Source organism: Bombus huntii, chromosome 4 (assembly GCF_024542735.1).
Source record: "Bombus huntii isolate Logan2020A chromosome 4, iyBomHunt1.1, whole genome shotgun sequence".
NCBI lineage: Eukaryota > Metazoa > Arthropoda > Insecta > Hymenoptera > Apidae > Bombus > Bombus huntii.
In genome coordinates this window covers 18,947,191-18,961,836 of record NC_066241.1, presented here as the reverse complement: position 1 = coordinate 18,961,836, position 14,646 = coordinate 18,947,191, and the positions used below count along the sequence as shown (strand labels likewise).

At 35.2% G+C, this 14,646-nt stretch overlaps 2 protein-coding genes and 1 long non-coding RNA gene across 4 annotated transcripts in view; 1 reads left to right on the top strand and 2 right to left on the bottom strand.

Annotated features, from left to right (window-relative positions):
- LOC126864672 (uncharacterized protein DDB_G0284459-like) overlaps positions 1–14,646 on the bottom strand; it is a 47,482-nt gene that overhangs the window by 21,510 nt on the left and 11,326 nt on the right. The gene's annotated exons all lie outside the window — the stretch shown is intronic.
- LOC126864681 (UPF0605 protein CG18335-like) overlaps positions 7,253–14,646 on the top strand; it is a 22,537-nt gene continuing 15,143 nt past the window's right edge. Inside the window, exon 1 of the mRNA XM_050616243.1 lies at positions 7,253–7,330. Within this exon, the coding sequence (XP_050472200.1) occupies positions 7,278–7,330 (53 nt within the window). The 5' untranslated portion in view covers positions 7,253–7,277. The remainder of the gene's footprint in view (positions 7,331–14,646) is intronic.
- LOC126864692 (uncharacterized) lies at positions 12,251–14,629 on the bottom strand. Its single transcript, XR_007689302.1, has 2 exons — positions 13,201–14,629; positions 12,251–12,663 (listed from the first exon to the last, which is right to left on the bottom strand). It is a non-coding gene; the product is annotated as an uncharacterized LOC126864692 (long non-coding RNA).

The following is a 14,646-nucleotide window of genomic DNA, read 5'->3' as shown; positions in this document are numbered from 1 at the left end:
GCAAGAAAATCGTTGGCTGTTTCATCGGATTATACTGTGCGTATTTCATTAAATAACAGAATGGGAAATTCATAAAATAATACTGTAGAATCCTAATAATGTTTCACTGAGAAAAATTGATATATGGCGTATTACGCGAATACTATAAGAAGCGCGAAAACACACCGCATAGGTACTGGGGAAACACATAAAAAGGTGTTCAGCCAGCCCTATGGCCGCTTCGCCGACTCTATTACAGATTCGACGCGTATGTTTACGTCTAACCTCGGCGCGAGCGAGAGATTCCATTATTTCTTATCGGCCTTCCTGACGTTCTATTTTGCAAATCCTTAAACATAGTTTGCCACTTTTAATCAACCATAAACGTTAAATCTATATTGTATAACCTGTACTACTATTCTGCGTTTAGTCTTGTTGTTCTTTTCATTTATTCTTCGCATTCATATCCCTTCGGTTCTTAGTGACTCGATAAGCAAAAGTACAAAACAAAAATTAAATGGTCAGCTTATGTTGTGTTTCTTTAATAAACCTTACTTTTTAAATTAATAAAAACTAACACACATCCATAGGAGATCCCACGTCTTCAAAGCTTTAAACATTTCATATTTTCTCTTCATAGCGATTTATCATTTTTATAGAAGGTTGATACGACGCGACAATCGTAGCTAGACTATCGTGCACGTTCGATCTAATGGACAGCCGCGGGCCATCGCGGTGAGACGTCGAGGAACTCGAGTTCTCTAGTTGCCTCCTCTTTTTCTTCCGCCACTTCTGTGCTTCCCGCTTGTGCTTCGTAATATCTGCCCATTGTCTTGCTTGTTCGTAACAATGGAGATAGGTTGCGCAGCTAGGCGTGGAAAAAGTTCATGTGTTATCGTAACTCTAGAATTTAATGGCCCCGACTTTGATTTATACGTGACCCCGTGGGTTTCTGTGACCAACTCTCAACAGAAATTTGTGTCCTTTTCGCGATACTTCTTACCGTCCCGTTTGTTTTACATTCGTGACAACCTTTTATGGCACGCTGCTACTGTTTCACCCTTTACATATTTCGTTTTATTTGTGCTATCGTCTCGTACATGTAGACTGCATGGTATATTTATTGCGAAGGCATGGTTTTATACGGAGTAGTTTGGAATATCCTTTACGGAAATTTACGGAATAAAATTCTATAAGAACTTAGAAGCATGCAATAGTCCATTTTCCTCCAATGTAATGTTCTTGCCGCTTTATGTCATTTAAACATTTTTTGGATACAGGTACTAAGAAAAGTTGCTTCTTGCATACAACGTTACCTTGAATATGGTTCCCCAATTTATACTCTCCAATCTCGTTTAAACAAATATAAAGATCTTCAATGTTTCAAGAAAAAGTTTAACATAGGATCGAAATGATAAATCATGTATATTATGTAGGTATATATAATAACGATACTTTAATATCTTCTTCAAATTTAGGAAATTTTTTAACGGTGGAAGCTTTTTAGAAGTTTTGCGATTTTTACAAAACATAACTTCGTAATTGGTGCGAAGCATAGCAGCTTCTTGATTTAAGCTACATAGATAAACCAGCTGGAGGCAAATAAAAAAAAATGACCGTCTATTTGGACCACGGAGGGGAACATTTCTATCGTATATTTACCTGGCCGCAGTCCAGTCAACTGATAATTGCTGTATGTCATTGAACGATATATGTAATATGTGTGTTATTTGATGAGAAGTAAAAATGCAGGCTGCAAGAATAATCATAAGTAATTTTATGCAATGCATTTATGCGAGGCGAGCACAAATACTTACGAAGGTATTAACATTATATTCACATCTTTTTTTCTGATAATTAAATAACATTATTTTAATCCAATACAACGTGAAAAAAATGCAACGCTTTTATTCATCTCATCATTATTCCATTAAATTCTACGCTCTAATCGGCTGTTAGGCTAGGTTAATGTCTAACAGTAAATCTAATTTTCCACGACTTCTTCCGTAGTACAATACAGTATATAGTTATGTGTAGTATGGCTGTGCACTGTGCACTGACCTCGAACACAGACGATAGAGCTCAACTGCAATTCCTTCTTTTTTTTGGATATTTTGGCCTCTTTACGGATTCAAATGCTTTACCTATTATGTTAAGGCTCATTATCAAGGTTTTTCCTGTTCGAAAGACGGTGAGTTCGACGCAGCGGAATTTATTACGGCGCCATATTGTGATACAAAATAAGTATATATGTTATACATAGTTGAAGAGTAGAATAGCGCAAAGTAGATAATACAGACTATAGAGAGTAGTATTCCTCCATTATTGATATGTACTTCTTGCACATCATTTTGCTTTCAAATGTCGGCTGTGGGAGATATTAATTAAGTAATTTTTTAAATTTGACAAATTTTTAAGGTCGTGCGCTGGTTTTAAGTTTTGCTACTGGCTGTTACGAGGGTTATCTGGTATTCGATAAAAAGAATGCTGTTATACGAATGGATGTTTTCTATAAGTGGAACTAGAGTTGAATTATGGGACGAAGGTAAAAAAATTGTACACGATCCTAAAAAAATTCATTGTCATTGAATATACGGATTCTTCAAGATGGTTTCCAGGGTAATTCGATATGATCTAAGGTCATTTTCAGAGTAATTCAATATTTTAGTTTTGTATATTTTGATTCGACAGAATATTGATTGCTTTATGAGTAGATGTTTTACTTTCTTTAATATGTACAATTACTGTGCATATTTTTTCAAAAATATCGTGTTTTCATTTCCAAAAAGTGTTTGAAATTTTTAAATTCTGGTAAAATTTCCGTTCTAAAAAGATATTACTTTTTGTAAGGATGTCGATATATTTAATGCATTGATATGAATCGAATCATAAACTCTGGCTATTTGCTAAAAATAAAGCAACATTGAATTTCACACGCTTATTATAACGATGCCGCTAGTAAAAATGTCGATTAATTGTATTTTATTTTTGTATCATGTTTAATTGGTCGTTTGAAGAAACGTTGAAAGTTCCGGTCACTTCCGTCTATCGACCGTTCTTCCTTTCAACGTCGTCGTAAAAACAGGATAATTATACTATACCGGCAATTATTAATAAATATCGGCATGTGAAGGGAAGAAGGTAGCAAAAGAGATATTACTACCAGGCAGGCTCACTTTTATAAAGAATTTAAAATTACTTCGCTTTACAGCTTGACTTTTTAATATAATTAACTTTCGATCGAACCCCATCCCATTATATTATCATTTGACCAAACGTAAATCGAACATTTCTTCCTCTTTATTAGATAAGTTTGGAAAGAAGCGTTCGCGTTTCAAATCATAGAAAAGAAATTATAGGAAGAAACCGATAATATTAGTAACAGTGTAATCTTTCCTGAAATATAGCGTTTATTATATTATGGATAATTTAAATTTGTAATATTTATAGTATAGTTATATTGTACACGTATATTATGTACAAATTGTTTTTAAAAATTGATTTTGTAGAAAATGTACACTTGCACACGTGCTCTTGCGGATGAAATTTGTGTAGCAACCTAATACATATAATGATATAATGATACAACATTATAAGTATAGTATACGTATCATTCGCTGTTCTACCATTCCATTGCCACATTCCACGCACGATGCGTAACAAACGATAAGCGTTTCCCGCGGTTTTCAACAGGTCACCGCGGATTGCGCTTCGCGTTCAAGCGGTGAACAAATCTACACACGTAGAGAAAGAGAGAGGGAAAGGCTTATGTATGTATTTCTTTTGCTCGTGGCATATAGCGCATGTCGCGAAAATCGTGGTACTTTGCGCACATGCCACGTGCATTCTGTTCTCCGGATACACGCGTGGCATTACGTCTGCGCCAGACGTCGACGTGCAGTTGACGTTCTTTCGATGTACCCTTCCTGCTCTCTTTGAGTTGACCAGCACGTCGCTCGCGCGCGCACCATGCGCCGCAGATATACCAATGCCAGTCACATCAAATTAATGGCGGGCATAGTGGTTTGTCACCCCGAGTGCCGCTTCTGTGTACTCTGGGAACATGGACTGGATGATGTGAAACTGCGAAAATTTCTATGCGATTATGCTATTATTACCGTCATACGGAGACGTAGAGTAGAAGAAAGTCGCGACCGCAAAGATGTTTTGAAATTAACCTCCTTTGCAGTATCATTTTCGTTTCTTTGAGCACACTTGCGTTAATTTTTAACCCTTCGCTCTCGACGACTTTTTCGGTCGGGCGTAGCAGAAACTCCGGATGATTTAGCGTATACGTGACGCGTGTCTTACAGCTAGCGTAAACTGATTTTATATACAGATTAACTTACAAAAACATTATATTCTAATAATTTATCTATATTTACATCTTTGAAAATATGATTTTGTAATATTAATTTCTGTATTTTTTTTTGTGCGATAATTTATAAAGCATTCACCAAGATGCATTCTTGAATATAATTGATCTCATTTTTCAACAATTCAAAATCAAGTTCATTTTCATTTGAGCTAATGTCACTTCCAAAAACCACTTTTTAGGGTTTCTAAATTATAATACTTTTGCCATGATCGTCGAATCCGAACTAACGTTGGAGACGTTGTCAGAACCATAGTTTCGGAGGGATATGAGATTAAATATTTTATCTCCATTTTAAAGTCCAACACTTTACACTTCCTAATCTACAAACCAATATTGCACTCTCATCAATTGGAGATGTCGAAATCTAACAGTTGGAGTTGCAGCACGGAACATCGTGGTGACTGAGGTCGCCTCTAGAGTGTAAAGGGTTAATACACGGAGAAAGAGAGAATAACGAAGAGTCAGGATCGTGTATAGTTCGTATCGTTGTACAGTATCTCGAAACAAGATAAAAAGACCGATTACTTGCGCACCTTTTAAGCTCGTTAATTTAGCAAGCTAAAAAGATGTGTAGGTGCCGTTTAAATGGTAATTGTAATTACATGCACGAATTAGCAGGACGAGCGAACGTACTCGCGTGCTGACGAAAAGAAAAGTAAAACCCGTGTCCATATTAGAAAGCGAAGGGCATTCTCCTTATATGCCATCCACTATTAGCGATGCAATTATGTCAAGAATATATTCGTAAAGATCATCGTCGACAAAGCAACCTACCAAACTCACGTTGGCAGAAAAATTATTCAAATTGTTCACGGTGTATAATTGTTGGATAGCCGATGACGTATGGATCGAGGCTGATGACTTTGAAAAAACATATGTGTCAACCACCACTGTGTCAGTGAGCGGTATGAACATTACTCACGAGAAATAATATTCGCGCGTGGTTTTAATCGGACATTAATTTTTAATGGAATCTAAGACTTGTATAAGTACTTCTATATAACGTTGACACATTTCTTCTTCTATATTTAAATTCTTACGCGTAAATTTATAAATGTATATTGTGTCAAAGATACTTACATACACATATATGTATAAAGATTCTATTATCAAAACGTAAGGTCTTATTTCAAAGTTGGTAAGCAAATCTATCGATTATCTTTTATTTTTTATTCTTGTAGGCTTGTTCGTTTAACGTTTCTATTTAAATCTTCGCTATCGATCATTATTAATTTTCCATCGACAGTAACATCACACATGGCGTTTATTATAACATATGTGTCAATAATCTTTGTTTTCGTTGCTTTATTCTCGGTAGTTGAAACATTTCCTTTCAAAGTAATTATACACACTATCTGAATCTTTTTCTTTACTTTAAACGTAATAGCACAACAAACTTCGATATATGTAACTAGTAACCGAAGATACGTAATAATTATTGTAATATACAGATAATATGAAAAGAAGCTGATTTCGTAGCCCATAGCTGCGGTATCGTGGAATGTGAGCATGCGTTCTTTCGTCAAAAATCAAAAATCAATATCGATATTAAAAAGGTATGTACCTATTACAAATAAACTAAAAATATATAAAACACTGTCGAATAACAGTCGAGATTTTCCCACATAAAATTTCGAAATTTTAACATTTCAGAACCATTAGTTTCATCGGTCGTAAATTGCATGTTACAGTTCTTTCCTATTTCGAACGAAATCAGAATTTCATAGACGTAATAATAAATTAATGGAACGTGGGTCTGAACTTCGATAACACGGCATATTTTCTTTTATTCGTCATCTACGTTCTTCGTTTATGAAATTTTTACCGTGTCAAGAACTTCAGGTGTACAAGAATTCAAACGTAACGGATTGCGCGGTCCATTGAGCTCGTATAACTTATACCGAATGTTTAAAATCGGGGACGGAATAATAAATTTTCAAGCACTGAATATACCGGCGAAGAAGCTTCCGCTGGCAAACGACCATCGCTTTCTGTAATAAAAGATTGCACGATCTCTCGCAAATTTCAACGAATCTCGTTTTCCATAGAGTTATTTATCGATACGTCCTACAACTCTTTCTAAAGAAAATATTCGTTTCATGTTTCAAATAAAATAAAATAAAATAAAACTGATCGTGAAATTCCTTCGTGAAAAGAAGCTTAAATACAGAAAATTGAAAATGATGAACATTCATTTTTAATTTTTGAGTCGTTCAACCGGTTAATCACGGAATGTTTCTCGTTTCACCGGAAATTTAAGGTGCAGCTACCAGGTCATCGAAATCGCTAGTCATCCAGAAACTTTAAGCTTCGATGAACAGATAAATATCCCTTTACAGTTCTTTGCGTCATCTTCGACGAGTCAATGATTTCTGATTTTTATGCACCGAGGTATATTTTACGATATCGGCCTTTCCTGCATGCTGGTTCTGGGGCTTAGTGGAAAAGAGGTACAAGTGCATCTTTTTTTTTCTTTACGAAACGAAACAAAAGGAAACGATGCATAAGATTCATATTTATCTAAAGAATTTTATAAACTCTAAGCTTACTATGAATAAATATAGGTTAGGTTTACAACACTATTATGAATTACCACACAAAATAGAACCATCGATTTGCTTATGTTACAGAATAAATAAAGAATGTTACGTATTGATGCCTATTGGAATTGGACAATCTTTTAAATTATTCTCCCATTAGTATTAAACTATTTAGCGAATTTAATGACGACACAAGAGGTTAAAATACGGATGATACGGCGTATTCCTTTCATCGGTCGGTAATTACGTTTTGTTGCATAAATCCACCCCATCCGAAAGATATCGCTCAACGACACATCCATCGAAATTCGTTTCGCAAGCAGCTAGATTCAGTGTAGCTTCAATGGCGCGTCACGGCATGTATACGGTATAGGTCGTCAATGACGAACGTAGAGGACAGGTGGCGACGGAGGAACACGAGCGCTCCTAGCACGTAAGTACTTACGTACGCGTAACAAGCATCGCGTCGCATCGCGGCACGCGATTTGCGCAAACGTCTTGATCGCTTGTGCACCAGGCGAACATCAACTCGAGAAGTACGCGGACCGCCTGTGTCTAGTCACGAGTCGCTTTGCGTCGCTTCGCGGTCCACGTGACCCCGCGGCGACACACGTGTAGGTACACGGGGCGGTGGCGCACGTGCAACGGTGCGTCCTACGTGTAGGCGCCGCGAGTTACGCGTCGTTCCACACGGAGGACCGCCACGTGTGCGGGAGCTGGTCATTGATTCGGGGAATCGAGTCATTCAGTTCAATGCGAATTGAATGAATTCATTACTTATTCATTGCTATCGTACAATATTTTTCTTATTTTAAGGTATTACTTGCTATTTACGCATATCTGGAGATAGAAGATGCAAAGATTTTTTATTTCTACGTTTGCTTCGCAATTTGAGTTTTATTCTTGAAGTTCCACTCAATTTGAAAGCACACGCAATAAAAAATCCAAGAAACTGTAGTAGATTATATGACGAAACAAGGTGAACTTAGTACATTACGTGATATGCATTCTGTTGATTAAAAAGAACTCTGTTGATTCTGAAAGATTAAAGATTGATAGTTACTTCCATATACATATATATAATGCAAAAGAAAAAAGAATATTATGAAAATCCCAAAATAAATTTCAAGAAAGAGTATTCAAGTAAAAAGCTCATTTTTTGAATGTAAGATAAGAGTGCAAAATAGTGATATTAGAGAACTTAGGAGAGAAAATATTACTTTCTTGTTTAAGCTGTGATTTTCAACACAATTAAATAAGCAAAAAAAAGAAAAATGTAAAAGGATCTATTTTGTCGAATAAAATTGATAAAAGAATATAATATAAAAGAATAAATTACAGGAAAAGGAAGGTTAAAAAAAAATTTAATTTCCTGTTTAAATCCAGAAAAAAGGATCGTGCTTCGAATCGTAATGCTATTTTGCAATCGTTTGTTTATATTCATTAGCTTTCAATCCGCGGTCCGGAATGTAAAGCCTTTCAAGAAGCATAACGATCTTCAAGGTAAAAAAGAAAAGAGGGAGAAGAGAACACCGGTGACGTGTCCCTGAACTCGATACTTTCGCCGCCATTGTGTACTCATTGCAAAAAGATTTTTGCATCGCTGTAAGTTGCGAGGGCGCGCGCTATGCTTTAAAAGCGAGCCAATAAATTAATGTTACCAGGCGACTAGGAAGCGAGGAGCGTTCACTCTTTACACTTTTGCAAAAAACCTATTGTTAACATGCTACCCTGTTAAGTATACAATAACGACTCAACAATTTCGTCTGTTGTTTAACAATGATTTTTACAACGGCTATCAATGCAAAACCCGGTGCAGTTACTATTTGGCCACTACGGTGTGTTTGTAAATGCAACTTTAGGTTAATTTGCGGGCTTGTAAGAAGAAAACGGAGCAGACTTCAACGTCGTAAATTATTTCTCTTTAACGAAGGTGCTTATTCTTCTCTTTCATTCTTTATCTTCTTCTTTCTTTTCTTTTACTTTAATTTATTTTTTGCTACTTTATTTTATTTTATTTCCAAACGAGCCAAGAAAGTTCCTTTCGCTTCATGGTACCTTGGTCTCGGATCATGCAATGTTGTAACATTGTTCTTGTTCTTGCACATAATTTATTGTTGTAATTTCCTGTTACAGCTGTAATTTGGAAACTTTCGTTGCGAAAGGATATTCACGATAGTACGTAAAAATGATTGTCCTTAGATTTTTAATATTCATACTTACAAGTAGATAAACTGAAAATGCAACAACAAAAATTGTTACTTTAAAATTTTGTTTTACATTAAGGCTTTTTTTAAGACAGGGAATAGTTAATATTGTAATCTTCAGGGAGAGCAGGTATTACATTGTAATATCTTGATATGATTGTTAATTTAATGTTATTAAATATATACATATTACCATTTCCAAGCCTTGTACTATCGCATATACCAATAAGAAGAAATCTTCTTTAAAGAAATTCTACAATTTCTAGTAGAGTAGATGTAATTAATACATAGTAGTATTCTTTAGATGTATTTTTAATATTTCAGGATCTTTCAAAGTACAAAGTTTGATACTAATTTGTATATAATTTAATTGATGAACTCTTCGTTATAACGTATTTTCTTTATCAAAATATTAACACGTTTCGATTCAACGTTTTACTTAAGAAGAAAAAGTTGTAATAAGAGCTTTGACTATAAACACTTTGTTATGAAATTATAGGCGTATATTGTATTACGAAAACACTTGCAATTGTACAATTCCTCGATAGCGACGCGTGTCCGCCACGAAAGGCGATTGGAATTCCACTTTCCACGTGAGGCATATTTCTTGCCTTTGTCTGCACTCGGAAGCGGACAGAGGCATCGGTGCGCTCATAAATAAGGCATAACCGTGAACGTAGGCGAGTTGGCCTTGCTCGTGTGTATCTGCCAACGGGACGTGGCCTCCACTTCTTATGCCCACCATAAGAGGGTGAAGGAGTACGGGGCTAACCTGCGAGTAGGGAAAAACTACCACGAGCTAAATAAGTAGTCACTTAGAGGATGCTTTTAGCTCGATAACTAGGCTACCTCCCTTATGTTTATAGGCATCATGCTTAAGTGGACTCTGGTGGACGGTAAACTCTCTCGATGATGCTTCCTCAATGATTGAATTAAGAAACTCTTTGGTCTTTTAAACCTTTGCGTGACACTATACACATTGACGCACGACCATGGATGGTATGGTTCATTCATGTAACATTCACAATCCAAAAAGATAGGGATGATAAGATAGTCGGAAAAAGTATATGACGATAGTATGAAGATCTTTACATTGAATTGTGTATTTCTTGTTTAAAATTCCAATTAAAGATTGTTCTGTAGGTTTCTTTATGAATCGAAATGATTGATATTCCAGTCGTTATAGAAGGATATCCTTTTTAAGGACTAAACATTTGCAAAGAAAAGTAATTATTTTACAATAAAAGTTAGGAAGAGTTTAAAAGCATTATTATTTGAATCGAATCTTATTAACGATGGCGATGGTAACGTAATCGATAATTTCCTCATTCTCTAGTATATGTGTATATTAAATGTAACGAGACCGGAACATTAAAAAATAACGTAAGATAGGAAGTGAAGTTAGCCTGTTTTTAAACATTAGTAAAAATATCTCGCAAATGAATAGCCTCACTTTTTAGCAAAATCTTCGAAGACTAAAATTTAGACCATAGTAAATTTATCGTTAACCTCCTTGTCTCTTACTACTTATTACTTTTTTAATCCCTAACACCTAATAATAATATACGGCAATAATATAGAATATAATCATAATTTCCAATAATCCGAAATTAGAAATACCATTTTAAGCGACTACTTGATTATTATTCGCTAAATATAAACTATTCTTTTTGTTTAATCGTTTACTGCTCAAGTGTAGTCGAAGATAAGTGTAATCCTATAATTAATTATCACGATACATCGAAATCCGCATACTTGTACAAATATTAACTCCGATAGATCATAAATCAACTTCTTTAAGGCTATTCAATTTGGATTAACAACATTCAACGTATCGTTGCGATTTTATGGCCATTACTAATCCAACTAATCCTTTCTTGAGGGAATTTTAAATATTTATCGCATAGTTGTAGTTCATATTTTGTTCTATTCTCCTTCTTAAAAAAAAAAAAAAAAAGAAAGAAAAGAAGAGAGAATATTCATATACCATGAAAAAACTCTAAAGATCTAACAGACTTTTATTGTTATAATCCTTTCCAACTCGCTCGTCGTTCCCTTAAATAACTTTACGTTACTTTGCCGCATACACAGCACGAGCAAACAATGTTACGAGTAAACTTCACCTTTTTGTTGCTTCACCATGCGATTGCCCGTCGAACGCGTAATCGAGGCTTGAAAACTTCTTTGCACGAGTGTTTCCCTCCCCGAGAACGTGTACATGCATTATAGCAGCTTATGTCGTAGCTAAAGAAGTTAACGCGGCTAAAAGATTAAGAATTGTGACCGGTTAATCGCGAGTCACGACTCTCAAGAATTTTCGATATTGGGTATCCGGGTTACGATGTATTTACAACCACACTGTTATGTAAAACGTGCGGAAAATTATTTATTAAACGATAAAAGGCAATCATCCGAAGAACGTGGGTAGAAAAAGAAAAATGTTGAATTTCCTACACGTGCATTCCTGTTGAGAAGTATTGGGACACTTAGAGAAAACCAAGTTAAAACCTGATAAACCTTAGAGGGTAAAGAACTCATAAAATTTTTGAACAGTAGTACATATGTAAATACATACGTATTTAAAACGATACGATGTACATACTTCAGGACGCGAGCTCGATAATATCGTAATACGAATGGAAACGCTTTGCCTTAGAAACGTGATTCTGTTCGCCCAGCTAATCATAATTTCACGATGAATTTCTTTCTTCGATGTTTCTTTTTCCTTTCGATCGTTTTTGATTCTATCGAGAATATTGACTAACAGATACGCCGAAGGATTTCACGAGTAATGTGCGCACCACGAGTCCACGAGAGATAGCGGATCCATTGTTGATAATGTTGGTGAAGAACGGACGGTTTTGAGGTGCTGATTTATCGAGAACGCCATTTAGAGATGAAAGCATATTCCGTTGAGGAAACGTGACTCGTTAATCGTTACCATCACCGATTTCTTTGACTAGGTATTAACGAGTCCGCTGAATCGCTATGGCTAGGATATCGTATACACTGCGATAGTTAAAGACATTTGATCGTGTTGTTAGATGATTAAGGAAGGCATGGATTTCTGCGCTTAAGGATTGATCCTTGTTTCGTGTATAATTTGTAGTTAGATATATAAAGTGTTCAATTAAGGAAATCCTATCTACGTTTGCTATTTTACGCATATGTAGTTAATTGTATATGAAAAAATTCAAACATGTTTAACAAAATTTGAAACTCTATTTGCTTTCATTTTAGTGGAGCATAACAAATTAACAAAGATCGTTTTTCTTTTTTCGTTTTTTCTTGTAATTCTTGTCAACAGAAATGTTTGAATGATCGTGTTTTCTCGTGTCATTCACAATGTCCACCAATTTGCATAACACGTCCTCGTTACTGAAACGCCTGAATCGTTGCAAAAAAGAAACGGTAAAGAAGTAAGTAACTTACAAGAATAAAGAAAGAGCTCCCGGCTACCTCGTGAGAATTCTATAAATTTTTCGAAAATCCGGCTAACGGTCAGTTTGCACGGCATTGTATCTTCCATGAACTGGTTACTTTCACGAAAACAGAAAAACTGAAAAGATAGATAAAGACCGAATACTTACTCGTATACAACGTTGCCACGATTTACAAAGAAGAGAAAGGGACACTAACGAGTGTGTTAATTATCGCATTCAATTCATAATAAATTCAGAGAGCATGGAAATGGCTTTACGTAATAAAACGGTTTATCCATCCTAATGAAATCGTTATTTCTAATCCATCCATTTACTAATGCCAACAAATTATTGCTATAATCAATACTATGCGATAGTAACACAACCCTATTTTAGCTTCTCTTTCGCGACACAACATTCTAACATTCTATGGAACGGAAGTGTTCTATAAAGTTTGATTACAGTATAGTAATACATATATGTATATTTTAGTATGGATCTAACACTGTAGCTATTCATGTGGCATCATGATGGTTATAATGGAAAGATCTAATTATGAAAACTGAATATGTCACAAATAAGGAACTCGGATTAATAAGAATATAATTACAAAAGCAAGAAATGTGGTATTAATATGTAATTGATAATTAAATATCTTTAAGAAGAGGACGCACCTATTTCCCCAGCTCTCACACACACGTATACACGCACAATTTGAAACGTTAAAATACAAAAGCAAAATTTTGAACAAAGTAATGTACACTTTTATATAATCTGTTAAATGCTATTAAAGTTTATTCTGCATGATTTGGGACGATCTTGAAGGGAACATTTGCGGGCGGCAATTAAGCAATACCCGGTTCGTCGGTTACTTTTAATTGTTCTTAACGAAGCTAAACGCAGTTGTGGTCCACGTCACGGCGCATAACAATGAATAACGGTCCTGGTGAACGAGTCCGTTTACTTTGTTCTCTATTGTCATCGCCGACGACAATGAGCACGCGACGGTTCGAAATGCGTATCATTGATGTACGAGCCTTGTGTGTGCCGAATAATTACGCATAAATCCAACCAAGATCAGTTTGTTTTATAAACTGCAGATATTTTGCGTAATATGTACCTACTACGCTTTTATTATGCGAGTGTAGTTTATATTCGTATAGATGCCTGTTCATATCCAGTAATGTACAACTAAATTAAATCATCAACTTTACAACTAAATTTCAAATTAAAATTACGAAGGAGATTTTAGAAAGAAAGACCTTAATTTTTTTACTTACATTTTTTAAATATTTTCATTCGCTCCTAAGTAAGTCAACTCGTAACTTAAAGTTTACTTATTACTGATTATTAACATATTAAAACGTGAGTAAAAATAATAGGTGTATCGCATCTGACGGAATCGCTTGTTCCCATGTCTCGAACGCGTCTCGATAGCTCGTTAACCGGTTTCGATCGCGTTCCATTTACTCCTTGAACTTCAACTTTACTCGTGTGCTTAATAACTAAAATGGACACGTGACACGCACTGTTTACCCTTCGAAAAGTTATCCGTATTTCATTAAGACATTCTAGTTTAACTACTAAAATAAAATAACATTTCCGTTTTTCCGATAAAATCCCTAATATCTTATGCATCACGAACGACATATTTCTGTTATCGCGCATTGCTAACTGTATATCCTACATCTGTGCCATGTATAATATTCTTAGATTAACACTTTTAGTAATGTTATAATATAATAACATTATAAAATAATATTATAAATATTATAATTCTAGAATGCTCCACATTTCGTAACCATTGAAAACATATAATATCGATCAAATAACAGTCCTACTTTATGACTAGAAATTCGTATATGCGCCACACTTTGAACAACTACTTTATACCGATTTTCTCTACATATGTCAAATCTTACATACAATGTCACGTTTATAATAATTGATATCTTTTGAGGCTGAAGAAAACGAAAATACAAAAATAACGTAATTAGTCACGTTGCATAGGAAAGCAAGGACTATTTGTCAATGAGTTAACGAAGTGAAGTTGATCGTGGGCCGCGCGATTCGATACGGTTGCAATCAACTTCGGCGTGGAATTTGAAAAAGTGTGCACT